Below are 24,706 nucleotides of genomic sequence, written 5' to 3' on the forward strand. Positions count from 1 at the left end.
TGTTCTGTGTGGGTAACATCAACGTACAAGCAATCCCATATACTTTTTGGCTGCCCACCCACGGCTCTCGCCCCAGCTGTACGGAGCTTTCTTTCTTCGTAACGGCAATCGGCAGACATCTCCGCAGCATCGGCTGTGTATTACTCGCAGCCATTGTATTTCTTCCTTTACAAACACCGACAAAGCTCATGTTACCCGCTCGCTTCGCGATGGTCCTGCTGGGTTTAGTTCGACGCGATGGATTTTTTTATCCCGGCTTCTAGTCTCGGTTTACTAGCTAGTATTGCGCGGACTGCTTCCGGAGAGGTACTGCATTAGCCCGAAATGGTCCAATATGGATGAATGCCGAGCTGGGACCAACAATTCGCGCAAGGGTACCATAAATATCAGCCAAGAAATGAAGAGCTAAGTTTGGTGTTCTGCTCGAGTCGATGACGATCAGGGGATATTGTTGACATTGAAGGATCAGCTGAGGAGATTGATCGGCATGTTTTTTTCTGATGTATCATACAGGAGAAACATGGGGTGGACAAAGCTATTGCAAAATGGGTTGAGCAATTCGTCAAGAATTTGCAGCCGCCCTCACGGCATCACCGCAGCTTAAACGGGCTTGAAATGCTTCTGACCCCAGCACTGTTGGATGTAAGCAGCATGAATTACCTGGCAATATTTGTTTCGAATCCGGGATTCTTGGTAGATTACCCGTTTGACCGTAACAATAACAGGCAATGGTTTCCAAACTGTACTACTTACCGTATGAAAAATGTGAAAAAAGGAACGACTCTGGGGTAGAAAGCTCTTCTCCTGATCTTCAGACAGTCATTACCTTCAACAACTTTATCTTTAGACGGGATCCGCATACACGGAGCAAGTTAACGAAAACCAAAATCAGAGAAAGTGCGTAGACTGATCCAAGCGCGGTGCGCAGCAGTTAGTCTTGTATATGGGGCATCATCACTCCAAAGACCAGCCAACGTCTGATCCTTGGTTGACTGACAATTATCTCTACCCATTTCTCTTTTACACTCTTTTGACAAGTCTGAAGCTCATATCATCATGGATCTCAATGGCCCTGCCATTCCGGCACCTCCTGGAGAGGTCTCAATACTTGATAATCCTCCGAACAGCAATGGGCTTGCTTTGGGAGTCCAGGTAGGCACTTGCGTGGTTGCGACAGCTTGCTTCATGCTTCGTATCTACGGCCGTTGTGTTATGCTGAGGAAGTTCCAAGCAGAGGAGAGTAAGTGTAACCCAAATCCAGTAAACCCGTTTAAATTGCCCACATCCAGATCCAACCGATTGAAATCAAACGATGATGGTAGAATTTACTAACCTCTTTTTACGTTACACAGTAATGGCCATATTGGCATATGTTAGTCGACCGACGTTAAAGAAGTGATACAATTTCTGTGGCTAATCTGTTGCTTGATTTCTTTCGTTTAGGGATGCTATTGGGGCGCTATCATCTCGTCGTTCAAGATGCTCAAATATCCGGGCTATCTTGTCCACGCTTGGAATGTCCGCCTTATAGATGTCGTTCCGACAACTTATGTGAGTATCTTTTAATTCAACTACTATTTTTGAAAACCATCAGCTAACTCATGGAACACCAGTGGGTTCTTGTTTATGGTGTATTCTATTCTATTGTGCTTCCGCTGCTCAAAGTTGCCATCATGATCGAATGGGTCCGGTTGTTCGTTCCCACTACAAAATCTAAGAGCCCATTCTTTTGGGGAGCCGTGTTGATTTCATTTGTTCAAGTTGCCGCTGGAATCGCCATTGTTATTGCACTCAACCTCCAATGCACTCCGCACACGCGAATCTGGGATTTCAGAGTTCCTGGTACATGCTGGAATCTGTATACACTCCAAGTGATCTCTGCAAGCATTCAACTCGGCTCTGATATTGCCATGTTCTGTCTTCCACAACACACCATCTGGACCCTGAAGATGACATGGCAGAAGAGACTTGGTGTTGCAGCCATCTTTGGCATGGGTGTACTGTGAGTAGAACTCTTTTCTTTAATTGCACTATTTGCTTTACTTTGGCAAAAAACACAGATAGCTAACATTTTTCTGCTCTACCTCTAAGTGCCATAGTTGCGGCATCTTTCCGAGTCGATGTAACTGTCCAACACGGCAACTCCCCCGACTCAATCTATACTCTCGGTCCTATTGTGTTTTGGGCCTCGGCCGAGATGACATGCGGATTCTTCATTCTTTGCGTCCCTTGTATCCCCAAGATTATACAAGAAACAGGTGTTGTCCCCGCCATCAAGAAGGGAACGGGCTTGTTCCAGTCTAGCGGCAAATCCAACCAAGGTTCAAACGGCTATGCTCGCGGCGGTGGCACTACTAAGACTTCCGTGTCCGCGAACAAGGACTACTATCAGTTGGAAGAGGACGGCGTGCGTATGAAAAATCTGTCAGAGTCGACGGAGCAGCTTCACCATGGAGCACATGGCCCTGCCATCACCCGTACCACACGCGTGACGGTGACCAACGACAGCCGCTCTATCAGCGATTCCGACAGCAAGAATGATGCCTGGGGCAATTAGATGGACAATGACCGGATGCAACAACGAGGCTGCTTCGGGCGGCCATGATACCCTCTCTTAAAGGTTCGAAACTTTTCTTGATGTACTACTACACTAACGGCCGAGGCGCTGGCACCGCTGGCGAGTTGTTGCCGGATATCTTTTGATTTCTTGTCATCTCCTTCACCTCCTTTATTACTCCATAGTATCTAATACATAACGCCAGCTCCATGAGATGAGCACTCGTCTCTGCGGGACTTGCATTGTGCACCTATATCCTATATCCTATACTATACACTATATCCCATAGAAGAATACATGTACACACAACGCTGGAACGTTGGCTTACGCCTAATACTTACTATGCCGTTATACCCATGTCATTGCCGCTTATAAATAAAAATCCGGCATGGCTGTGCGATTGATTAATATGAGATGGATAGTGCTTATGATTTTACAATGTCAATCGTTTGCTATCGTTGAATTGTTGCTGTTCATGTTCATACTGTTAACCCCCCGGTCAGCTTGGAACCGCGGCCCGGGATATAAAGAGTGCTGGATAGCCACTTCCGAGATATATTGCGAATAAGCGCGCTGTCAACATCTAATGCCGAGCAAAATCTCCGTACGTGACAGGCAAAAAGGAGGGCGAAAGAATCCCCTGAGCTGAAAGCAATAAGTCTAGAACATGAACCCTGGACCTGGTTCATGGAGGCGGAATCCCGGGGTCTGCAGTACGGAGAAGAGACCGCTAATAAGCCACAAGCACCCGTTGAATCCTTTAGTGCACCAGCCACAATCCTTCAAACCGCTGTACTGTAGATGATCTGTCAGCACCAAATACTGCCCGCCCATATTACTCCGTGCTCGCCTATCCTCACCCAAAATCCAGGGTCCAAATTGGCAAGGCGTAATGCAACGTCCACCGCCTTTGCCCAGCTCTGCCTAATCCTGCCAATACCAATCATCATCCTCCATTATCCAGCTGGACTCTCGCAATTCCCACTTCTCAAACCCACTGCTGCAGGAGTGCTGTGCCAATTGCTGGCCCACGAGCTCGAGAGTCCAACGATGACTGTAGAACGAACCGGGCATCAGGCCCCGGCCGGGTCGGTTGCACCGGCTTCGGAGCGCACGCCGCTGTTGGGATCCGGCGCGTCTGAGTCTCACACAAACGGCAGTGGACTAACGGGGGCGGCAGCAGCAGCGGCGGCGATTCTGAGGCGTCATCAGCGTAATGAGAGCGAGAATGAGCGGCTGCTGGCCGGCGAGAGTGATGATGGTGACAATGACAATGACAATGACCAGGAGGAGGAGACGACGGTGCTGGCCGAGGAAGTGTCCTTCTCCAAGCTGTGCCTCATCATGGGAACCGCCTACCTGGGCGTCTTTCTCGGGGCCATCGACTCGTCCATCATCGCCACGCTCTCGGCGCCCATCTCGAGTGAATTCCAGTCTCTCAGCCTGCTCTCATGGCTCGCAACTGCGTATCTCATCTCCAATGCGGCGTGCCAGCCCATCTCTGGTCGCTTGACGGACATCTTTGGACGAGGCCCCGGCTTGGTATTTAGCAATATCTTCTTTGCCGCTGGCAATCTCATCTGTGGTCTAGCCCAGAACTCCAGTGTCATGATTCTCGGTCGTGTCGTAGCGGGCATTGGTGGCGGCGGCCTGATGAGCATCTCGACCTTTTTGGGATCCGATTTGATTCCCTTGCGCAGTCGTGGCGTGGTCCAAGGCATCGGCAACATCTGCTACGGCTCTGGAGCCATGCTGGGAGGCGTGTTTGGTGGATTGATGCACGACCACACCACACTGGGCTGGAGGCTGGCCTTCCTCGTCCAAGTCCCCCCAGCAATCCTCTCTGCCGTGGCCGTGGCTATCCTCGTTAGGGTGCCGCCAAAGCAATCCAACAAGTCATACCTTGCACGAATCGACTTCGGTGGCGTCTTCTTCACGGTGTCCTTCCTAGTTCTCCTACTGCTTGGCGTCAATGCCGGCGGGAATCTCGTACCTTGGACCCATCCCCTGCCACTCACGACGATTCCTCTCTCCATTGCTGCATTTGCTGGCTTCATCTGGTGGGAGAGCAGAGCGATGCAGCCCATCATTCCAGTCAGGCTTCTGCTCGACCGCACGCTATTCTCTGCCTGCTTGTGCAACTTTCTCGCCACCATGGTTACCATGTCTGGTGTCTTCTATGTCCCGCTGTACCTCCAGGTTCGCGGTGACTCGCCAACAGTTTCAGGTTTGAAGATTTTGCCTTCTCCTGTCGGTATCTCCATCTGCTCTGTTGGGGCTGGTTACATTATGAAGAAGACTGGCCGGTACGTCTCGCTGGGCATTAGTAGCATGCTGATGGTTATTTCTGGAGTCCTCGTCTTCTCTACACAGAATGAATCCAGCTCGGGATGGGTGACCATGGTGGCATTCTTCCTGGTGGGCGGAGGCTATGGTGCCATGTTGACGACGACTCTGCTCGCATGCATTGCAGCAGTTGATCACTCACAACAGGCCGTCATCACATCAGCAACCTGTAAGTTTCTGTTCTTCTCATTGATCATGCGTTAAAAAGCTAACTTGGTCAGATCTTGCTCGAAGTCTGGGCGCTACGATCGGCATCACAACCAGCTCGGCCGTCTATCAGAACCTGCTCAATGCTCGTTTATGGCAGCGATTCGGTGATGAGCCGCATGCTGCTGAAATCATTCAAAAGATCCGCGATGACTTGAACTTCTTGCGACACTTGCCACCAGGATGGCATGATGGGGTGTTGAGGTCATTCATGGAGGCATTTAAAGGTGTCTGGTTAACCATGCTCACCCTGGCCATTGGTGCTCTCATCTGTGTCTCGCTTATGAGGCAGCACACGCTCCACGAGACTCTTTCTAGGCGATGAGTCTGACAGATTGTCACATTTAAAGGCACAAACATGTGTTTGCCAAGCGCCAATGGAAAGCTCTATGGGGGCTCATTGGCGCTGTTCGACTGTGATGCTATGGAATTAAATTAGAAAGGCTACCTTTATTCAGCACACTAAGTTGTCTGTTCAATCCCCTAGAGACAACGTGGACTTTAAGTGCCGCAACAAGACGCAGAGAAAAGAATCTTTTTATTGCTATTACTCAAGTGAGATACACGGTTCCTTGAGTATCTGCTACAATCGCTACTCTCTACTGTTATCGATATATTCCTCAAGATAGCTTGAGTTTGAGACATGGGATGCTGGATAGCCAACTTGTGGTGCAGAACAATCACACCAATTAAAATTCATCTTATAGCTACTGCGGTAAATAGAATGGATATGTATAGATAGTTTCACTCGCAGGCAGAGATTTACGCATCGGGGACAAGCAGCGATTTGGAGTCCCGGCTTGATCAGAACACGCATTCGCGTCTATTTTGCTGCACATGGGTAAACATTTGGTACTGTTGTTTCCCATTCACTGACACTTTCCAAAGTTTGACGAGCATGGTATTTGGATATAAGGCTCGTTCTTGCCCCAATTCCAAGATATATCATCCATAGTTGTATTTGAAACCAGAAAGAAACGAAAATATTCTTGCCAGAGCTCATCTTTAATTTTATCCCCATGTCGTTTACCCCCACTGAGACCGTCAGCTTTAACCTGACCCCGATTGAACAGAATGGCACCAGACAGTATAAACGAGTTGCTATTGTTCTTCCGTTACTTCTATCAACAAACGATTCCCCCCGGGAGAGTTCCATCATCCAGGAGAGGACGCTGAGAGCGTTCCTCGACACCCTTTCGGCGTGGCCATTTCTCTGGCGCAGTGTTAGAATCTCGGGAGAAAGGAAGCTCGTAATGCTGGGCACACCAAGTACGTATAGCGATTCACAATCTGAGCTGCGTAACGCCCCTACGCCTCCCAGCAACCAGCCTGAAGGGCAAGAATTCTTTTCTCAACTGTATCTCAATTCTTTGAGCGCCGGTTTCTTTCGCTCGGAGAGTGAGTTGAATCTCGTCTCAGGGGTGCCACCGGTGATGATGAAGGTTTCTTTTCTAGATACCCTCCTTGTGCTTGGGTTCTCTTTCTACGAAGCCGTCGTCGACGGTGAGTTCATCAGCCGCTTCTTTTCTTGGATGATTGATGCTACTTGGATGTTCGACTCTACCCACATCACCGCGGCCAGTCGAATGGCATTTGTCCATCGAAGGCCTATTGAGGCTGTCCGACCAGCCGACATCAACCGAAATATGTTCTCCTTTTACGATTGGAGCAAAAGGCCACCTCCCCAATACACACCAAAGGACAGGCTGGTTTGTCGGCTTATTGAGTTCAAAAAGGCCAATATGCTGGACTTTATGGGCCGCATCCGACGAGCGGTAGGCAGCTCCGTTTTTGGGGTCAGGGTCAAGGACGAGGACTATATTGTTGCCATCATATGGGCTACAATCATACATGCACGGCTTATGATGGACAGAATCAAGTTGCGGCACAACGCAAGGCTCAATATCCTGCTCCCTGGAGAGCCGCACGCACGGCGAGCAGGAGAGCACGACTTCTGCTACTTTGGCAACTCGACGGTGCCCACTGTGGCCGAGCTCGGCGTCTCCCGCATGCTTTTTCCAGATAGATATATTATCGACCACAACTTCCAGTACCAGTCCAACTGTCATTACAGCATCAGAGGCCTATCCGAGGCTGCTGGGGCAATTCGCTGGGCGATCAACAAGGTAGACCACAACTACGTCCGGCATCTCATGGGCCTCAAAGACACTCTGCAGCCGAGCACCGATTGGGCGGCATACGAACGGGGCATCGACCGACACACGACCGGCACGGTATTCGAGGACTGGAGTGGCTACTTCAACAATCAGGCGATAGGACTGCCATACAGTATGGGCAGGGCGGTGCGGATGCTGCCGTGCGCGGATGACAAGGAGGAGGGCAAGATTGTGTTGCTGCCAACGCTGGGAGGCCTGGATGCCTCGGGAAACGAGATTGGCTGGACGGCGTGGGTTTGTCTGGACGTTGAAGTGATGCCGATTGTGCTTAGGGAGCTGGATATACAAGGTTGGACCACAGGGGGGGCTGCTGCGAATATGAATACGATGGAAAGCTGGTAAAGGTTGGGGATACGAGGTTGATGTTATTTTGACGTCGTTTAGATACGAGGCACGGACTGGGTTAGAGTAAGTACGAGTGCTGTATGGATACATGTACCCTTCTACGTACCTACTAGGTATCGTCTTAGCACCTCAGGAGTGAAGGAGGTAACTCCAATTGGTAATACTCTGGATCTGTATAAGCATGCGCGCAAAAGATGCCTGGTTTTTTGCATGTGTTCGGCAAATGGAGCCGTATCAGGTCATGTCTAGAATAAGTGTCTCATTTCAGAGGTCATGGGCCAATGACGTAGCGGGTGTAGAGGATGGGAGGGGCTTAGTATTCAGCACCCCGTATTAACTACACGACGGAGAGCTGAAGAGCCGTCCATAACAAAGACGCAGAGGAAAAGCCTACTAAGGTTTTTATTCACTACCGGTACTTGAGTAGACGCACTGTTGCTTGAATATCTGTTACTGTCACATTGTTCCTCTATTATCGGCTATAGTCACTACTAGGTACTTACCAAAGAAGCCTCATGTTTGAGAGCCAACGTGGGGTTCTGTAGGGCCACTCCCTAAAGGATTGATGCAAAACACTCAGCGATTTAGGCGCTGTCGTCCTGTAAACATTACCGGCCCCGGGACATAGTGCCGAGAGACCCGCAGCAATAGGGCGGAGCCACAGCTGCCGAATTTTCATTCATGCTTATGCGCTTTTGTTTCGTAATAGTAAGATGAAGAGAGTAGGCAAAAAAAGAGAGAATATATGCATAATTCCTAAAATGTTGGTAAAAATAAAAGAAAATAGTACTTCCAAATCATAAAGCGAGATTCTATCATCATCATCAGCATCATCATCTCCAGGAACCGAAAGCGAAAAACCCAAAGTGCCTTGGCGGGTGGCGCAGCTCCAACCGCACGCGCCCCATCCCCCATCCCAAGTAAGCCCGCGCGGCTGTGGCTGTGGCTCAGGCTCGAATCAAATCAACAGCACTGATTAGTTAGTCTTGAGCTGGTTGCCATGCCGCAACGCGTGGCTCCCACAAGCTGACCAGACCAGACCAGACCAGACCAGACCCTCCCCCTCCATCCTGGCTGAACAGACGCTTTCTCGTCGCCTTGTCGGTAAACAATGCAAGCCTCTTCTCTGCTGTTCATAATCCTCAGCAGGTCCATTTAGTGCCTTGTTGCCCCCCTTTCATCCCGTTGTTTCTGTTTCGTTTTTCTGTAAATCGAAATTGCAAACGAGGTCCTGTTATTAAACGTCCCGCCATCTCAGCTTACCGGCCCTACCTACGGAGCACGGAGTACCGAGTCCCTAGTACGAGTAGATAGCCGCTGACGGCCAACCGCCATCCCGCTCAGCCTCAGTCTATTAGCTTCAGGCCCAGGCTCTCGACCTCGCAGATCTCCCGGTGCGGGCACAGAAAACAAAGAGGCGTCGTCTCTCTCTCCGTCTCGCACACGTCTCCTGTTTAGCATTCTCGAATTTTGATCGCCTCTGCTCTGTCAACCATCATCGTCCGCCACATTCCGCCAACAACCAACCCCTCTGTCGACGGCTCTCGACCGCTGCAAACGTCGGCACCATGGCGCTCTTCGAGATTGACCCCCAGATTCTCCCGAATCTGAAGCTGGGTCTGCACTCGTTCCAGATCATTCTGGGCTTCCTGGCGTGGTGCTTGGAGATTGCTGTCTTCCGCGGCGATACGTCGAGGATTGTGGGCTTGAACGGATGGACCTTTGCAGTGGTAAGTTTGCGCACACTCTTTTGCTCCCACAGCGCAAAAGCACTCGGTCGCTGACTTTGGCCCCCTTTCCAGTGCTTCCTCTCCATCCCCGCATGGATCTATCTTATCATGACCCCTCGATTCGAACGCACTCGCAGATTCGCCAACCCATATGTCATGCTGGCTGTCGATGGCCTCTTCATCATCATCTGGCTTTCTGCCTTTTCCACCCAGGCAGCCTATAACAGCTCTGGCCAATGTGGTGGCAGCTGTGGCATCAGCAAGGCTATTGTCGCCGCCGGAGTCTTTGTCACGTATGTATACTTTCAACCTTCAAGGTCCCTATGTCAACGATTTGCGCCGGTAGCCTAACCCCTACTTCTTGTTGCTATAGTCTCCTCTGGATTGCAACTGGCTTCCTCAGTGCCTACACCCTGCAGTACTACAACTTCCACGGCACTCTTCCCGGCTACGACAGCCGCAAGATCGGCGGTAGCGACAACATCGACCCTGACAAGGCTGCTTTCTCCATGGCGCCCCACGATGAGGAGGCTTACGAGCGAGTCAACATGGATGACCACGATGCCCCAGGCTACGACGACCACCACACCAGCATGAACAGCCGCTACGGTGACAACACCCCCTACAATGCCGACGACTTTGATGACCCCAACCGCTACGGTGCTCTCCCCCCTCGAAGCAACAGCAACCCCATTTTTGACAGCGAGACCGAGTACCACGGCAGCAACCTCGGCACCGACTTTGGCAAACACAAGACACCCTCGCCCGGCCCATACAGCGGCAACCACTCAGACACCTATGCTGACGGCCCGGTGCAGTTCCCGTCTGCCGACTATGACAGGATAGAGCACTGAAAAGGGGAAAAGCACATTGGCAGGCACAAAGACAAAGATATACGACGACGGTAGCGGGCACTATCAATGACTTGGACAAAAACCAAACCAAACTAAATAACCCTGGGGACGGTCTCTGGTGGGCCTGGATGCTTGTGTTTGCTTGGGTAGAATATCTCTGCGGCGTTGACGGCATCCCGATTTTTTTTCCTCTTGTTTGGACATCTGCAACATGATGAAACGTTGATGAGATACCAGGTGTATATAGAACGGCCGGAAACTGCACACGAAATGTAATTTGTAGTTCTTTTTCATTTTCATTTTCATTTTCTTGTTGTAATCTTTGCATTATCAAGAAAATATCGTAGCTGAGATTCCATTTCGGAAATGCTGAAGAAAAGTAAATCCTTTCCGTCTTGATATTCAAATAACATCCTCCCAACGCCGTGATTTAAAATGCACCGTCTTGGTCTTTGCATCCCATATACATTTGCTGGAAACAGAAACAGGAACCCAGTATGAATCACTCCCACATCCGTGTTATGCTCTCACGCCCTCAACTTCTTCAGTCGCTTCGCAATATCCGCCGCCGTCTGCTGCATGGGGTTGAGCTTAGGATCCCTCGCCATGGCCCTCGTGTCGTCTCCGTACTTGGCGACCAGCCTCTCCAGCCACTCCGTCTCGCGCTCGCTCAAGTATCGGACCTTTGGCGGCGCCGGGTTCTTAGCCTCTTCGATGAGCGACTTGACCACATCTGTCGTGCCCACACCGTCGTCATTAATACCGCCCCATTCTTCGTGGTCGTCACCGTTGTCTTCCTCGCCTGACGACTCAATTTCGTTGAGAGGGTCGTTGAGGGGGTTCGCCTTGCGGCCTAGGATGCGGACAATGTTGCCTTGGGCGTCGCGCTCGACCTTGGCCTCGGAGAGGAGGGCCTTTTCAGTGACGGTGATGGCGAAGGGATCGGATTTAGAGGTGGCCACGACGGCGTCCGCTGATGCTGAATTGAGCTTCTTCTCAGTGCCGCCGGTGGGGGTCTTTAGTCGTGCGAGGAGGCCCAGTCGGCGGTAGTTTTGTGCCAGCGTTTCCTTCTTATCCCTATAAAGGCGAAGTTTGTTAGTTTAACAATTGGGTTTTTACTTTGATTGTAACTTTCTCGAGAAAGAGAGAGAGAGAGAGGGCGAACGTACCAGTTTTTCGCAATGACGGAGTTGCCGCGAGGATTGAGAATCTTTTTGGTGGTGTTTGACTGGCGCACGGCAGGGCGGCCGGAGCGGCGCTTCTTCTTCTGGAGTTCGCGGCCCATTGTGACTGTGAAATAAATGCGATGTTGGGAGGATTTGGGAGTGTCTTTTTTTTTTTGGTTCGGCTTGGTGATGGGAGGTTGGATGGAAGCCGCCCAAATTTTTTGGTATCAGGCTTATCGATAAGGATGGAGCAGCATGCTATGCCTCTTTTGAGCCAGGAATTGCGCCAGATTCTAAGAAGCGCCAGGATTTCATTTAGAAGATCAAGTTGATTCTTTGAGAATCTAATTTCTAAAAGAAAAAGGGCATTTTTAAGTTGGTAATTGAAAAGGACTACTTCATGCAGGTAGATGCATTCAATGCGCAAGCACTATGTAGTACGCGACAACAGAGAAACTTGAAAGCCGTCTCTAACGCTACGTGCGAAGCACATAGGAAGGTATAATTGAATCATCAAATATTACATACATTCTCGTTATTTACAATCTATTCATTCGTTTTTCTTCCTTTCTCATTCCTCTTCTCAAGCATCATCAGCATCTATGGGGCTGGCGCCTTGATGGCCTCGATGATCTTGCTCTGAAACTTCTCCGGCTCGGTGGTGCTGGCCCAGCGGTCGATAACCTTGCCGTCACGGCCGATCAGGAACTTCTCAAAGTTCCACTTGATTCTCTCTAGACCAAGAAGGCCGGGCTTCTCGTGCTTCAGCCACTGGTACAGGGGGTGCGCATCGTTGCCGTTGACGTTAATCTTGGCCATGACGGGGAAGGTAGTCTTCTGGTCCAGCGAGCAGAAGTTCTGGATCTCCTCGTTGCTGCCGGGCTCTTGGCCGCCAAACTGGTTGCAGGGGAAGCCGATGACGGTGAAGTCATCAGGGTACTCCTTCTTGATGGCCTGGTAGACGGACTCGAGGTTCTTGTACTGGTAGGTGAAGCCGCACTTGGAAGCCGTGTTGACAACCAAGACGACCTTGCCCTTGTAGTTGGACAGAGGGACTTCGGTGTCGGCGGCTGTAAGAAAGCGTGCTCGTTAGCGGGAAAAGTCTCCGGGCTGCTACTATCATGGGCGTTGTGTCTGGCGCAATAGCGGGGTGATAGCTATCGGCGCAAAGCTGGGCGACGGGGATGGAGGGGCTCGGGGGGGGTTGGAGGGAATGTCGAGCTTACCGTCGAGCACCGTGAAGTCGAAGAAGTTGGTGGCAGAAGACATTGTGGAATAGAGTCTGTCGCAAGAAGCTGTGGACTGGATGCGGTGTTGATGCAGAGTGCAAGTCGAGGCTCCAGGACGGACCGCGCCAGAATATAAAGAGCGACTCCTCAAGTCAGTCCACTGGTGACGTTTTGCTACTAGCGGCGCTCGGCGGATTGCTTCAAAACGGCCTGTGTCACAGCTCCGAGGGTTCGGGCCCAGCAGCGCCCGGCCCAGCACGCGGGATGTGAATTTGGAATTTGCAAAATGGGCCATTGTCCGATCCCCACGTGAAATTACAAAGCCAGCGGTGATGAAGTACGAATTGAGAAGCGATGCCGCTATTGTTCGGCTTCAGCCTTACGGAGGCCCGAAAATGCATGCGATATGATGCAGTGACGGCTATGAGTTCATCACTCGCATTTCAGCCTCGGTACGCCCCACGTCGGTGGAGAGCTGGCGATAAAAGGGTTCCAGGTTTTCAAGACGCAATCTCAAATACCTGCCGGATCGGAGCACTGAGTTTGTCCGCCACAGAAGATGGATGACCCCGCACCAAGGTGGTTGTGCGATTTGAATTGCTTTCCAGGTTTCGTATGGTTTATTAATCTGGACGTCTTGCGATAAGGACTTGCACGAGCCGCGGCAAATTGTTCAAAATCTGATGCAGATGCCGCCACTTACGGTATCTAGCCTTTTGAAATGCCGGGAAGGCTAAAGAGTTTTTGAGTAGAATGGAGTTCCACAGGGTCCTCTTTAGCGCTTAAGCCAGGTACATAATACACCCAAGATGACAATGGCGATCAGCACTGGAGAGGCGTTTTGGTAGCACCTTGGCACCACAGAGTAAGCTTGGGCATGTGGGGAACGGTCGTGTAAGTCGCCAGGCAATCCTGCTAAACAGCCCTCATATGGATCTCCATCTTGCTTTCAAGATGCTATTTTGAGGCTGGTTCAGCGAGAGTTTTGAGAGTTGTTGGCGACAATATGACCTCAATACTGTTACTCGTTGGATCAACCAGTTATTACAGTAACAACTTTGTCGAGCTGGATGGTGGTGGTTCCATTGACAAAGAAACACAAGACAACATAACCTGAATAGTGTAAAAGGACAACATTTGAATTTAGCAATGTATATACCTGGCAGTCCTGATCCCTACTGTGCTGTGAGCTTCTATTCTTTGGCTCTCTCACATCTGCTCTCATATATCAACTTGACGGGTTGAATTGGCTTACGTCATTGATCCACGACTTCAAGACCCACCGCTCCGACACTGGCAGCTACTTGCCTATAAACAACATTCAAGATGCTCTGCTTGCGTTTGCCTCCGCATCTGCATCCGTGCCAATAGAATCTCGTAGCTAGCCATGGAGGAGAAGAGAAACATAGTCATTGTCGGTATGTGTCTCCTTGTCCTCCTGCCTTTAAACTCAGCCCAAGCAATCGCCGCACTGCAGGTTGCAAGTAAAACTACCTATAGAGGGGTTCGAAGCTCATACCGCAATCAACCATACCAAACCAACAATCTCGCACAGACGCTTAGCGAGGCTTGCAACTCTAAATAGCTAATTGCGGGAATCTAGGAGGCGGCATCATCGGCTGCACAACCGCCTACTACCTGACCCGCCACTCTAAGTTCAACCCTGCTTTGCACACCATCACCCTTCTGGAAGCCGCTCCATCTGTGGCAACGGGCGCTTCGGGCAAGGCGGGCGGCCTTCTTGGGCTCTGGGCCTATCCCGTGTCTCTTGTTCCGCTGTCGTACGGGCTCCATGCAGAGCTTGCGGCAGAACACGACGGAGCCAATCGCTGGGGCTACCGCAAGCTAAAGTGCGGCAGCATCGAGGCGGTGGTTACCAAAAAGAAGCTAGGCGAGCGCCAGAAGTCTGCAGGTGAGCATGGCAAGGAGTGGGAGAAGCTCCCAAAGCAGGATGAGGCTGCCATGGAGCTGCTTCAGGACGAAGAACTGCCTGCAGACCTGGATTGGATAGACAGAGAAGTGGTCAGAGGATGGGCCGAAATGGGGTCTCCGGGAGCTACCGAGACTGCCCAAGTGCATCCATTCCACTTTACTACTTCAATTGCAGAGCTGGCTCGGAAGGGGGGCGCTTCCATCAGAACGAATGCAAAGGTGACAAGACTCATCACCACAAAAACAGGCGTCGAAGGAGTCGAATATCTAGACCGGACAACCAACGAGACTAACAAGATTACCGACGTGACCGATATTATTGTTGCAGCTGGACCGTGGACTGGTCGAGTACTTCCTCGGTCCAAGGTTGAAGGCCTGAGAGCACATAGTGTCGTCTATGATGTCGATGTCAGTGCGTACGCCGTTTTCACAGACATCGAATTGCCCTCAGACTTTATCCCAGAACATCGGGCAAAATTGGGACAGAAGAGACAACACAGGGGGAGAGTAGACCCCGAAATTTATGCACGGCCCTTTGGCGAGGCATATGCTTGCGGTGAGTCTTGTGAAAGAGAGCGTCTTTTCCATCATATGGGGGAAATGTACTGACTTCAATTTCAGGTGAGCCAGACAGCGTCGTGCCGCTGCCAGAAACGGCTGATCAGGTTCAATTCGACGAAGCCTACTGCGACGACATCATCTCTTATTTCGCAACCGTGAGTCCCGTACTGGCCGCTGCGCCTATCAAGGCCAAACAAGCCTGCTACTTGCCACGGCACATTCGATTTGGACAAGAGAGTGGTCCTCTCATAGGACCAACGGTGACACCTGGTCTGTGGGTTGCTGCCGGCCATACTTGCTGGGGGATCCAGAACGGTCCGGGGACGGGAAAGCTAATGTCGGAGTACATATTTGATGGCGAGGCCAAAAGTGCCAATGTGGCTAGTCTGGATCCACGCAAGTTCAAGGTTTGATGGAATGCCGTTGCCTATTATAGAATCATCGACCGACCTATAGAGCGTATTTACAGATAGAGAGCGTGACAGTAAGCAACGATGCGATGATGAATATCCATTCGTGGATTTATAGAAGAATTTTTGAGTTCATACGGCGTTTTTGTTTATACAACGATAGGCATTAATACTTACATTCAAGAGAGAGTCTAGTTGAATTCTGTTTTGTTCTAATGCGTCCGGTTGTTTGTTCAAACATATTACTTCTTTACAAGTTCATCTCGTTGTAGGTCTAGATATCCTTAATTCTAACGGCTTACTTGTCTCTGGGCTCTTGATAATTATACATCTTCTGGAACTTTGCCTACTATCTCGAACAGTTCAAGATGCCAGCATATGAGTTGGAAAATAGCCTAATCATCCGTAATGTTAAAAAAGCTTTGTAACTTGCGAATGGAAACAAGTGATACAAAATTTCATACTATTCTCTCAACAACTTCAATGTTCAATTATTATATGGCGTTGAACTACCGACATAAGCAGCAAAAGGGAAAGAAAGTGAAGGGGTTGCTCCAACAATTAATGTATTCTGCTAATCTCTTTGACTATAAATTTCCATTCACACGGTCCACCCCTTAGTTAGTCTTATAGATAGCCACGTATCTAACCCTCATAGAGGCATCATACCCACTGACGGTGCTATCAGTAGGATTGCCTGGGTATCCTCCTCCAACGGCCACGTTCAAAATCATGTAGTATGTGCTTTGAGCCAACTGCACCCACTGCTGGTAGGCTCCGATCTGAGAACCTGTGACACGGTAGAACTGGTTACCATCCAGGTACCAAGTCAAACTTTGCTGAGTCCAGTCCGAGTTGCGGCGGTCCACCTTGAAAGCCCAGGTATGGTACTGTCCTCCCTGGTACGTAACTCTGCCGTTGAATGCACCGTTGTGGTTGCCGTTTGCATCCTGGAAGTGCAGCGTTCCCTGGTTCTGGTTGCTCATCTTATCAGTAACCTCGAAAATGTCCCACTCGCCGCATCGTGGCCATGGTACACCGCTGCTGCGGTAGTTGTTTCCCTTTGCCCAGAAAGCTGGCCAGAGACCAGCGAACTTGGCCGGGTTCCCGGTAAAGTCGGGAATCCAGAGCTCAGACTGGAAGATCATAGCACCACCCTCGTCGCACACCTGCGCAGTGGCGCTCTCGATGCGTCCCGAATACCATTTTCCGTTAGACTTGGTGGGAACGATGTACAGCTGACCATCGCCCGAGAGATGGACGTTGTTGGTGCCGGATGTGTAGGTTTCCACCTCTCCGTTTGGGTTATTAGACCTATCGATCTGCACCCATTTGCTGTGGTCGATACCGGCGTAGTGGTCGCCATTGAAGTCGTCGGACCAGACAACATGGTAGCCAGACAGGGCAGGGATAGCAGCAAGTGCGGGAGCCCATAGGAGGCCAAGGACGGCAAGATTGGAGATCATGGTGTTGCTGTCTGAATGGATGGCCTCTCTAGTTTATAATTGCTTTGCATGTAGGGTTTGCTTCTGTATGACTTGGACAATATTCCATTCAAAGGCGATCTCATCCACTGTATTTATACTTCTAACAGATCAGACTATGGGGCACAATTATAGAGATGCCTTTTCATTCTTAGAGCTCTCAACACAGCCTGATAGTAAGCCTAGGCTAAGCACCGAAGAACATATTTTAACCCTAGAGCAATACTACTCCTAAGCTTACTCCAACTCTTAAACCCTGATTCGTCTAACTTAGTCGCATGATGCATGAATCCTCGTATCCAGTCTTGCTTTGGAGTCTCCATCCAGCCCTGTAATGCTGTCCCAAACAAGGTAATAGCGGGTAATACCTGTTGGCTTAATTTAGAGTTAACAGCATGTATTCCATATCTGGAAGTTTCAGGGGTCACTAGTGTATATCCTATTATAACCCTTGACGAACCATCTCTATAGGAGCTGTGATTTCTTCCAATCCAATTGAAGTCTGCTCAATTTCTTGGCAGGTGACAAATAATCACCTATACATATATCCACCAGTGCAAAGAGATTAAGAATAAGTCTTCCTATTTGCACTGTAACGTATTCTTATTTAAACTGTAATGCTCTACATCGTAAGTTAGATTTACCCCTTTAATTGTAATTACTATACCTATACACTAAAATACAGTATAATACATTAGAAAAGAAGATTAATATATAAAATTATATATTATAATACTATTAATTATTAATTTATACTAATTTATTTAAAAATAATAATTCCAGCCTTTTTAATTAAAATAAATATACTTTTTATAGCTTAGCTAATTTATTAACTTTATTATTCTCTTTAATCTAAGTGGCTGGGATAATAATAATATTTTTAACCTTAGATTTAATTATAGCTTTTATTTTAAGGTTTATTTTAAAAGCAGCGGCAGCTATTACAGCTAGCCTTATTATAGTAGAGGTATTAACTTATCTTTATAACTATCCCTTTATAGTTCTTTTAATCTATAAATTTAAGTATAACTGTAAACTTTTTGTTAATTATAATAAAATAGCCTAGCCCCAGCCCTAGCCCTAACTATAGCTTTATAATAGCTTTTATAAATTTTTAACTTTAAATTATAATAAATTACAGTATATACTTAACTTTATATAGTATTTACAGTAATATAACTATATAATTTACTTTAGTTTTTTTAATTATATTAATTATATTATTTTTTTTTACTTAATATTATTTTAGCTATTAATAGCCCTTAGTATTAATAGTATAGTTATTCTTTTATTATTTAAAAGCTACAGTTAGTTATAAAAGTTCTAAATAATATTAAGGTTTTAGATTTAAAGTAAAAGCTTATTAATATTTTAATATTATATAATTAATAGTTTTTTTATAAAAAAAATAAAAGAAAATATATTAAAAGCTTAATTAATTATTATTATAAATAAATATTATCTTTACTAAAAGCTTTATTAATATTAAACTTTTTAAAGATTATATAGTTATAAAGAAATATATACTATTATATAAAGCTACTAATGTAAAAAAGTAGTAGTAAAAGTATTAAAATAAAGCTTAAGGGTATTATAGCTATAGTTAAATAATATTATTATATAAGGAGATTAATAATAATATAATTAATAATTATTAAAATATTATTTAATTAATCCTACTGTTAAATAAAATACTACTACAGCTACTACTGTATTTTAACTATCTTTTTATTATAATTTTTTTTTTTTCTATAATATAAAGTAAATTATATTATAAAAGTAAAAAAAATTATTTATACTTATAATAAAAAAAGACTTTATATTTTTATATACTATTTTTATAAAACTGTTAATTTATTAATTAAAGTTATAATATTACTTAATATAACAGTAAGTTTATTACTTTTAATATAATATATATTCTTTTAAAATATAGTGTAAGATATAGTTTTACGTTAAATCATATATAACCTTTATTTTATATTAAGCTTTTTTAAAACCTTTTTTATCTTTAATGTAAATAACCTATTTTTAAATATAAAATATTTTTTTATAAATTAAAAAATTAGCAGTAGGTAGTAAAATAATATTATTATTCTTAGTGATTTTTTATTTAGTAGTATAAATAGTAAAGTTATTATTTATAGCGTTAATACTAACTTATATATTAAAGAGGTTATTATTATTACTATTAGCAGCCTTAAACTTATTATTATTATTACTATTATTTTTACTCTTTTACTTTAATTAAATTTATATTTTAATATTAATATTAATATAGTAAATATATAGTTATTGCTAAATATTAAAGAAGATTAATTTAAAGGTATTCTTTAATATTAATTTTTTATTTATAATTATTATAGTTAACATTAGTATATAAAGGTTTTAATAAAAGTCTTTAAGTTATTAATAAAACTATAAAAAATTATTTTTTTTTTTTATATTAATAAAATTAAATATAAAATTAACTATTAACTTTTAGTTTATAATATTTATAACTTTAAAAAAATATATATAAAAATAATTAATTTTATATATATTATTAAGATTTAAGACTTTAAAGAACTAATATTATATTTTTTTTAATTAAAAATAAGTTTATAAAATATCTTTAACCTTATTATTAACGTTAAATTTAATATAATAATAAAGGTTATTATCTTAAAGTTACTTAATTTAGGCTTAGGTAATTAATAAACCGTTAAGTTCTTTAATTTAAATCTTCTATTTATTATTATAAATATTTAATTAATAAAAGAATATAAGTTTAATAGCGTTAAAGTCTTTTATAATCTCTAATATTTTATATATAGGAAGGGCCTAGTGTTTAATTAGATTTTACTTTTATTACTACTAAGTTAAAGTTTATTAATAATATATATTATATACTGATAAATAAATTAATAAATTATAATTATATTTAATATAAGTAATATAATAAAACTACTTTTAGTTAATGTTTTTAATTATTAATATTATAATTTTATAAAAATATTCTATCTATTAGCTTAATAAATATTAAATTCCTTTATTTATTAAAGGTAAATAATTTATATAATTATAAATAAAAAAATAATAAATAAAGACTCTTTTACTATTAATAATCTATAAGTTTAAACTTCTTTTAGTTTAAATAATAATATTATTATTATAGTAAAAACTTTATAAAAAAGTTAAAAGTTTATTAAATATATTATATAGCTTTAAAAGTAGCAGTAATAAAATCTTTAACTTTAATATAGTTTTTAATATAATTTCTATAACCTCTACAACCTTTACAGTCTTTACAGTTTTTATAGCTTATTACAGTAACCCTATTATATATAAAAGCAGCTGTAATAGCCTTTTAGTATATAAAAGTAATAATATTTCCTTATATTTATCTTTAAGCTGTTAAAATATAATATTATTATTAAATTTATAATATTATAGCTATTTTAAATTATTAAATTTATTATTATTAAAGTTAATTTTAACAGCTAGGGCCTTTAATACCGCTGGTGTATTTAATAAAAAGAAAGCATTAATTTTATTAAAGCCAGCGTTAATTAATATCTTTAATAACAGCAGCAGATTAAAAATACTATTACTAAAGAAGGCGTTATTATTAAAGGGAGGTATTATAATATTTAACTTTATAATCTTTAATTTTGTAATTTTAGTTTTATATAGAGTTTTTAAATATATAGTATATTAGGGCGCTGCACTGTAATTAGGTATAGATTAATAGGATCGGTGGTGTATGTACATTAATTTTAATATAGGCATGGACCACTACAGTTTAAATAGGAATACGTTACGGTGTAAATAGGAAGACTCTTAGGAATACTCTGTAATATCCGCGATATTGAATTTATTTAACATTCGAGACCAAGAAGTTTGTAGATCACGTTGTAACACTTCATCAGACGAATCCACATTTTGCTCATCGCATCAGTCATTATTCTCTCCAAATGAACTGGAGGGGATCGATCGCTTGGCCATCCTGGCATCTTTTTATTTTAACCTCTTAATGTTAACGAGACGCTAATACGATCCGAGGAGATGCAGCCCTACCACTCCAAAGGGCATGTACCCAGTTCCGTAATAAGTAACAGCCCTCCGAATGGCGCCATCGTCAAGCGAAATACGGAGTCCTCCAACGGACATTTGAAACAGTTCAGCTCGCCCTATGGAGTCGATTTGTCCGAGAGATATTAGTCGCAGAAGCTATACACCACGCCTACGGGTCCTCCCCAGCTGTTTGCTGCTTCGGCTGTATAGGTGGAGGGGATTAGGCAAGGCTAGGAACCGCTCGGCTTTATAGGTGGAGGCGAATGAGGCATAGAACTACCAAAGAACTACAGACCACTCAAGCCAGCCTCGCCTCTCAGTGAGCATTCATGGACATGCTATGCCATAATTGGAAGTTTAGAGGCTTTTTGTCCAAAAATGATCATCGCCTTTCACCGCCTCTGCTGACTGTGGGGATATTAGCTGCATGAATCAACGTCGCTTTCAACTAATCAGTTACCAGTTCGCAGCCGTACCGCGCGCTTAATACATATATATATATATACTAATACTTCAAAAGAAGAACAGTGAAATATTTGGAGGCTACCCCTATAAATAGAGGGCGCTTCGTGATCGTCAAGGTCATCAGGAGGCTAATACGACCTACAAGATGCTTCAATGTTTAAGCGCATGAGAGCACTGCATCTGACCATCTCGTTTATGTAAAACCGGAAATCCTCTGGTCAGCTTTCATAGACATCGGCCACCGTGCGTTGTTCAAGTTATCCGATTGATCCCGCGTATGATATAAATGGATAAAAGGCGACTATTAGCGTGGTAGTTTCTCTAATAATTTTTGCGCCGATTCATAGCAAGTAGGAATTGATGTCTAAAGATATTAGAAGCTGGTACGCGCAGGCCAAGTTGTGGAATTTCCATTGTACTTGTGAACGTTCCATGGCTTCGGGACGGTCTTCTGCACCAAATAGTTCAATAAATTATTTTCGCTGGCCACTCACTGTTTAGTCAGGACTTCTAGTAAATGCTCAGCCAATAGGTAAGAACTTGCTAGATTTTGTCTAAAAAATTGTTTTAAGACTGTTCTACGATGACATGCAGACTCTAAGCTTTATTGGACTTCTCATATTTTCCGCCACTAACTTTGTCAAGAGAATCTGCAAGGTTGAATGAGAGACCTGGCGGAATAATATTATTGCTATATGCCTGCTCCCAATCCGTATTACTAAGTCTAGTTATATAATAGCCGGGAAAAAGCATTAATCTGTTAGCTGGGGTAACATTTACTATAATAGCTAAGGTGTGACAGAAGGTAATATTACAGGTAGTATTATGGGACTTGTGTAATAATTAAATGGAGGTAAAGTCTATTGCTAGGTTGTGTAAATTCGGGCTGCATGTTGGAGTAAGTTGGTTCACTGTTTTTGGATATCATCCAGTAATAAATTTTATCTGAGCACCAGATACCAACCGGTAGAATGAGATGAGGGCACAAAGAGAATTCTGGCCATTTTGCAAGCAGAGAATAAGAATGCCAGACGAGAATTCTGTTGCACTAGGGAATTAGGCAACATCAGATGTATTCCCATGTCTACAGAAAAGAAATTTCGATGTAAATCAAAGATGCAACAAGACATCATTCTATACTTTGCCTATCATCACCCAGCCAAATATTCTGTATAGACACCGAGTTAAGAGTTACAGACCATACGGATCAGCGATGTAGCTGATAACTCACTGCTTAAGCCAACCTAATTTTTCTACACGTTGGGAGTATTGTGAGTGGGTACTGACTATATAGAATTACCATTTGACCTATAAATGTATTTATAGTCAGAAAGCCTCTCAGTAAACAAAGTTGCTGTGATGGGCGTTCGTTTGGACTTTACCGAAGTATTTTTAATGCATAATCTACAACATATATTCTCTCCAGTATGCCTTGTGTTGTGCCTGCTGCAGAACGAATCGCTCAGCCTCGTCCGCCCACTAGCAACCACCAATAACAATTGAAGGCTCAGAGTTGGATTGGCGTGCTATGAGACCCACCCCGTCTGCATATACATTCATATTCCCCCTCATTCTTTGGCCTTTGGCCTTTGCTTCACTTATCTTGCAGGAACTACCATGTCTTTTGGTTTCGGAATAGGCGATTTTATCGCCGTGGGGGAGCTTTGCTGGAAACTCTACTCGCAAGTCTACAAAGTTTCTAGAGATGCACCTGAAGAGCTCCGTGGACTTAACCAAGAGCTGGGAAACCTTCACAACACTATCCAGCTGCTTATAGAAGAACTCAAGGACGAAGATTCGGTATTAATACGCTCTGGAGATGTTCGGATTAACACTATTCGGCGAGTAATGTCGCAGTCAGAAGAAACGCTTAAAAGGATGCAACAACTATCTGAGCGGTATGCAGAGCTCCAAACACCATCTGCCGGGCGAGAGAAGCGACGCGTTCTGCGCATTTACTGGGACCAACTAAAATACTCACGGGAACTTCACACTATTAATGATCTACGCGCTAAAGTGAGAGAGCATATTGGCAATTTCGACTGAACGCCGTGCACTAAACAATTCACAGATAATGCTTCAAAATTCTCAGCTAGCTCTCATCCTGCAAGGTGCTCAAAAGTAAGTAAACTCTTACTGAAATATAATGAATTGAGTTAACGGTAGGAAGTTCGTCGTTAGAGCGTATAGAGAAGCAAAACGCGCAGACCGACAAAAAGTTGGACGAGCTGCGGCAACTACTCATGTTTGATCATGCCTCGCGGGATCGACCGATACTTACAGCGCCATTGGATCCAAATACCTTGATGGAGCTGACAAATGTATTTTTACAAAAAGCAGAGTTTGACAATCGGCCCTGGGCCTCAATTGGTATTGATAGCTGGCTCCAAGTAGGGCAATGGTGGCTCATGAAGGTAAAATGTGAAAATATCTGCCGAACTGTGATGATTGCTAATGAGAGGGAGTAGGCGCAGTCGCAATTGGTGGCGGCTCCACCAAGTCATGAGGACCAGACTACATACAACCAAGGATACGCGAATCTGTTGAAGGCATGCTGGATCTTGACTGACATAATCGCCATACATCCCCAGCGGACTCACATGGGCTCGTCAAATGACCGTCGGGCGCAGAGCATTCAGCGTCTTACTCAAGCAAGTAAAATGAACTGGCAATTCTAAGTGATTTGTTACTAATTGAAACTTTTTTTAACAAAAGGGAGCAATATCCAAGATGAAAACCCTTTCCGTTATAGTACTTGAGCTGAAAGATCTCTTGGCATGCAATTTGGATATTTGGAACCTCCCCCCATCTACAGCTCTCACTCCAAGTCGTCGAGACACACGCCATCAGCCTGAGCTGAAATGGCAAACATACCGTGGGGAAATAATATTTCAAAAGTAAGGTTGCCAGACACAGTTTACGATTAATTGCTGAATAAATTCGCAGATTTGCGGAGTACAAGGACGATACACTCGAACTACCAGTCGAGTGTATAGTGATCATCGAGATGCCCAACGAGCAATCTACCGATACTCTCTTGTTAAACCTAATTGTACAAAACTCAATGGGCCATGACATCTATAAACGTCAAAGTAAGCTTGGGGTTTTCCTTATGCACTAGTAGAGTTGCTTATAATTGTGCCTCTGATAGCAACGTCTAGCATAAACAACGACTTATTACAAACAA

General features: G+C 44.5%; 9 protein-coding genes across 9 annotated transcripts; 6 read left to right on the plus strand and 3 right to left on the minus strand.

The window, feature by feature from the left end:
• Nucleotides 1-1,056: 1,056 nt before the first annotated feature.
• Nucleotides 1,057-2,557, plus strand: TRIVIDRAFT_197528 (uncharacterized protein; the record flags this gene model as incomplete). Its single annotated transcript, XM_014104844.1, has 6 exons — nt 1,057-1,240; nt 1,353-1,372; nt 1,444-1,551; nt 1,595-1,616; nt 1,666-2,002; nt 2,092-2,557. 6 exons carry the CDS (start codon nt 1,057-1,059, stop codon nt 2,555-2,557), a joined length of 1,137 nt encoding a protein of 378 aa, XP_013960319.1.
• A 1,050-nt stretch (nt 2,558-3,607) lies between these two features.
• Nucleotides 3,608-5,435, plus strand: TRIVIDRAFT_188499 (uncharacterized protein; the record flags this gene model as incomplete). The annotated part of the gene is made up of 3 exons (XM_014104845.1): nt 3,608-3,699; nt 3,811-5,072; nt 5,125-5,435. 3 exons carry the CDS (start codon nt 3,608-3,610, stop codon nt 5,433-5,435), a joined length of 1,665 nt encoding a protein of 554 aa, XP_013960320.1.
• Nucleotides 5,436-6,129: 694 nt separating this feature from the next.
• On the plus strand, nt 6,130-7,629 carry TRIVIDRAFT_218279 (uncharacterized protein; the record flags this gene model as incomplete). The annotated part of the gene is made up of 1 exon (XM_014104846.1): nt 6,130-7,629. The coding sequence occupies one exon, from the start codon at nt 6,130-6,132 to the stop codon at nt 7,627-7,629; it is 1,500 nt and encodes a 499-aa protein (XP_013960321.1).
• Nucleotides 7,630-8,785: 1,156 nt separating this feature from the next.
• TRIVIDRAFT_176444 (uncharacterized protein) lies at nt 8,786-11,259 on the plus strand (the record flags this gene model as incomplete). The annotated part of the gene is made up of 3 exons (XM_014104847.1): nt 8,786-9,362; nt 9,435-9,655; nt 9,736-11,259. 3 exons carry the CDS (start codon nt 9,201-9,203, stop codon nt 10,214-10,216), a joined length of 864 nt encoding a protein of 287 aa, XP_013960322.1.
• Nucleotides 9,752-11,557, minus strand: TRIVIDRAFT_111031 (uncharacterized protein; the record flags this gene model as incomplete). Its single annotated transcript, XM_014104848.1, has 2 exons — nt 9,752-11,293; nt 11,386-11,557. The coding sequence occupies 2 exons, from the start codon at nt 11,499-11,501 to the stop codon at nt 10,744-10,746; spliced, it is 666 nt and encodes a 221-aa protein (XP_013960323.1).
• Nucleotides 11,558-11,875: 318 nt separating this feature from the next.
• On the minus strand, nt 11,876-12,675 carry TRIVIDRAFT_176451 (uncharacterized protein; the record flags this gene model as incomplete). The annotated part of the gene is made up of 2 exons (XM_014104849.1): nt 11,876-12,452; nt 12,609-12,675. The coding sequence occupies 2 exons, from the start codon at nt 12,649-12,651 to the stop codon at nt 11,983-11,985; spliced, it is 513 nt and encodes a 170-aa protein (XP_013960324.1).
• Nucleotides 12,676-13,998: 1,323 nt separating this feature from the next.
• Nucleotides 13,999-15,517, plus strand: TRIVIDRAFT_55520 (uncharacterized protein; the record flags this gene model as incomplete). The annotated part of the gene is made up of 3 exons (XM_014104850.1): nt 13,999-14,029; nt 14,215-15,099; nt 15,165-15,517. The coding sequence occupies 3 exons, from the start codon at nt 13,999-14,001 to the stop codon at nt 15,515-15,517; spliced, it is 1,269 nt and encodes a 422-aa protein (XP_013960325.1).
• Nucleotides 15,518-16,131: 614 nt separating this feature from the next.
• Nucleotides 16,132-16,980, minus strand: TRIVIDRAFT_35258 (glycoside hydrolase family 16 protein; the record flags this gene model as incomplete). The annotated part of the gene is made up of 1 exon (XM_014104851.1): nt 16,132-16,980. The coding sequence occupies one exon, from the start codon at nt 16,978-16,980 to the stop codon at nt 16,132-16,134; it is 849 nt and encodes a 282-aa protein (XP_013960326.1).
• A 6,156-nt stretch (nt 16,981-23,136) lies between these two features.
• Nucleotides 23,137-24,197, plus strand: TRIVIDRAFT_229236 (uncharacterized protein; the record flags this gene model as incomplete). Its single annotated transcript, XM_014104852.1, has 4 exons — nt 23,137-23,535; nt 23,591-23,640; nt 23,690-23,933; nt 23,988-24,197. The coding sequence occupies 4 exons, from the start codon at nt 23,137-23,139 to the stop codon at nt 24,195-24,197; spliced, it is 903 nt and encodes a 300-aa protein (XP_013960327.1).
• Nucleotides 24,198-24,706: the final 509 nt, after the last annotated feature.

This window comes from Trichoderma virens, assembly GCF_000170995.1.
Source record: "Trichoderma virens Gv29-8 chromosome Unknown TRIVIscaffold_2, whole genome shotgun sequence".
NCBI lineage: Eukaryota > Fungi > Ascomycota > Sordariomycetes > Hypocreales > Hypocreaceae > Trichoderma > Trichoderma virens.